Genomic DNA, 2,736 nt, shown 5'->3' with positions numbered 1-2,736 from the left:
GACAGGGTCACTCAGTGGCCACGACTGAGGACACAGGACAGATGGATCCAGGGAAGGGACCACAGAGGGTCACTTGGTGGCTATGACCGGAGGACACGGGACAGACGGAAGCAGGGAGGGGACCACAGAGGGTCACTCGGTGGCCACAACAGAGGGACACAGGACAGACAGACGCAGGGAGGGGACCACTGAGGGTCACTCAGTGGCCACGACAGAGAGACACGGGACAGACAGACTTGGAGGGGGACCACCGAGGGTCACTTGGTAACTATGCCTGGGGACATGGGACAGCCAGACGCAGGGAGGGGACCACCGAGGGTCACTTGGTGGCCACAACAGAGGGACACAGGACAGACAGACATGGAGGGGGACCACCGAGGGTCACTTGGCATACATGACAGAGGGACATGGGATAGACCGACCCAAGGAGAGGACCACTGAGGGTCACTTGGTGGCTATGACCGGAGGACACAGGACAGACAGACACAGGGAGGGGACCACTGAGGGTCACTCGGTGGCCACAACAGAGGGACACAGGACAGACAGACGCAGGGAAGGGACCACTGAGGGTCACTCAGTGGCCACGACAGAGAGACACGGGACAGACAGACTTGGAGGGGGACCACCGAGGGTCACTTGGTGGCCACGACCAAGGGATCCCAGGACAGACGGCCGCAGGGCGGGGAGGCCGAGGGTCACTGGGAGGCCGGGGCGGTGGAGACCGGGGCAGTGTTGGAGGCTGCGGTGGTGGAGGCCGTGGCAGTGGAGGCCATGGCCGTGGTGGTGGAGGCCGCGGTGGTGGTGGAGGCCGGGGCGGCGGCCCTGTGCTGCTCCATCCCGGGCACCAGGAAGCCGGCGATGATGGGCACGGGCCAGATGAGGGCGGCGACGCTCCAGACCACGATGACGAGCGTCATGAAGCAGGCCACCAGCGTGGACTCGACGGGCTTGCGGTGCAGCCTCCAGCCGGCGTTGGCGCCCCCGTCGGGCAGCTCCTCCGGGCTGAAGTCCAGGCAGCAGAAGCGGCGCGGGGCGGCGCGGGGCGGCTGCAGCCCACGCACAGCCGCAGGTCCCGCGGCGCGGCGCCTGCGCCCGGCTGCTCGATGAGCAGCGGCGGCCCCACGCGGTGGAAGGCGGCTGCGAAGAGCGCGCGGCAGCCCGCAGCGGTGGAGAAGAGCAGCAGGTCGCAGTGTGGGGCGGCGGCGCGCGCCCCCGGGCCCCGCAGCAACCCGCGCGCTGCCCAGCGCGCCCCAGCACCCCAGCAGCCAGCTCAGCATGGCGCGCTGCACGCTGATGTTGCAGGGCGCCTCGTCCGGCGGCGCAGGGCCCGATCCCCGCCATCCCATCGCCATCGCCGTCGGTGTGGTTGGAGGCAGCCCTGGCGTTGGCCCAGGCCTCCCCAGCCTCCCCGGGCTCCCCCGCCGCCCCAAGCCGGCCCGCGGTGGCCGCCAGCAGCAAGCCCAGCGCGGCGGCCAGCCGGGCCCGCGGTGGCGGCGGCCGCATGGCGGCACGCAGGAGACGATGGAGGAGGAGGAGGAGAGCCCGGAAGGATGCGGAGGAGGAGGAGGAGGACGGGGACCCGCGGCCAGGCTGCTCTCCGCCGCCACCGCTGCTGCTGTAAAGAAGGGAAAGCATGGGACCTATGCTTCTCTGGGCCTGGCTTACTCACTTAATATAATTTATTCAAAGTTTTCCATTTCCAAACAAATGAGGCAATGTCATTCTTTCTGACAGGCATAGAAATATATTATATATGTGTATATAGATTCTATTATGTGTGTATGTGTGTGTATGTGTATATATATAATATATATACTTATACATACATATATAGATGTACATATATATATATATATATCACATGTTCTTGATCCATTCATCTACTGAGGGACATCAAAGTTATTTCAATATCTTAGCTATGGTAAATAATGCTGCAATAAACATGGTTTTGTTGGTATGACTTTGTTTTGATGTTTTGGGTACATGCACAAAAATGGGATTGCTGGGTCATAAGGGAGATCCATGTGCAAACTTTTGAAGAACCTCCATACTGCTTTCCAAAGTGGTTGAACAAGTTTACACTCCCAAAAACAATATAGTAGAGTTCCCTTTGGCCACATTCCCTACAGCATCTGTTGTTACTAGTTTTTTTGATTATAGCCATTCTAACTGGGGTGAGGTGGAAAACACTGTCTTTATTTGCATTTCTTCCACGGCTATAAAAATTGAGCATTTCTTCATGTGCCTATTGTCATTCTTATTTCCTTTTCAGAAAAGTATCTCTTTAAGTCGTTAGCCAATATGTTATTCAGGCAGTTGTTTCTTTGAGAATTTGTGATTGGGATTGAGTTTTTGAGTTTTAAGTATATTTTACATATGAGACCATTGTCTGTTGTAGAGCTAATGAATGTCTTCTCCCAGGCTGTGTGCTTTCTGTTGATTTTGCTAACTAAGCCCTTTGCTATGCACAAGCTCTGCATCTTCATTCAATTCCCTTTGTCCAAACTATCTTTGATTTGTTGTGCTTCTGGGTCTCTATTAAGAAAATTTCGGCCTGTGCCAAGGAGCCCATAGTTTCTCCTATTACTTCCTGTAATCTGTTCATGGAGTCAGCTTTCATTTCTAGGTCTTTGATCCATTTGGAGTCGATTCTGTTCCAGGATGATTTATACAGATCTAGTTTTAGTTTTCTACAAGTGGTTAACCAATTGTGCCCACACCATTTACTGAAAAGGC

The 2,736-nt window shown here is 56.1% G+C and overlaps 1 protein-coding gene across 1 annotated transcript; it reads right to left on the bottom strand.

The window, feature by feature from the left end:
- Positions 1–695: 695 nt before the first annotated feature.
- LOC138829989 (transmembrane protein 158-like) lies at positions 696–1,352 on the bottom strand. The gene is given in 3 exon segments (XM_070026470.1): positions 696–1,033; positions 1,036–1,203; positions 1,244–1,352. Coding segments are annotated over 3 exon segments (615 nt in total).
- Positions 1,353–2,736: the final 1,384 nt, after the last annotated feature.

The sequence above is a fragment of the Dipodomys merriami genome, unplaced genomic scaffold, assembly GCF_024711535.1.
Source record: "Dipodomys merriami isolate MVZ:Mamm:240054 unplaced genomic scaffold, mDipMer1.0.p SCAF_18, whole genome shotgun sequence".
Lineage (NCBI taxonomy): Eukaryota > Metazoa > Chordata > Mammalia > Rodentia > Heteromyidae > Dipodomys > Dipodomys merriami.
This window is presented reverse-complemented; position numbering and strand designations above follow the sequence as displayed.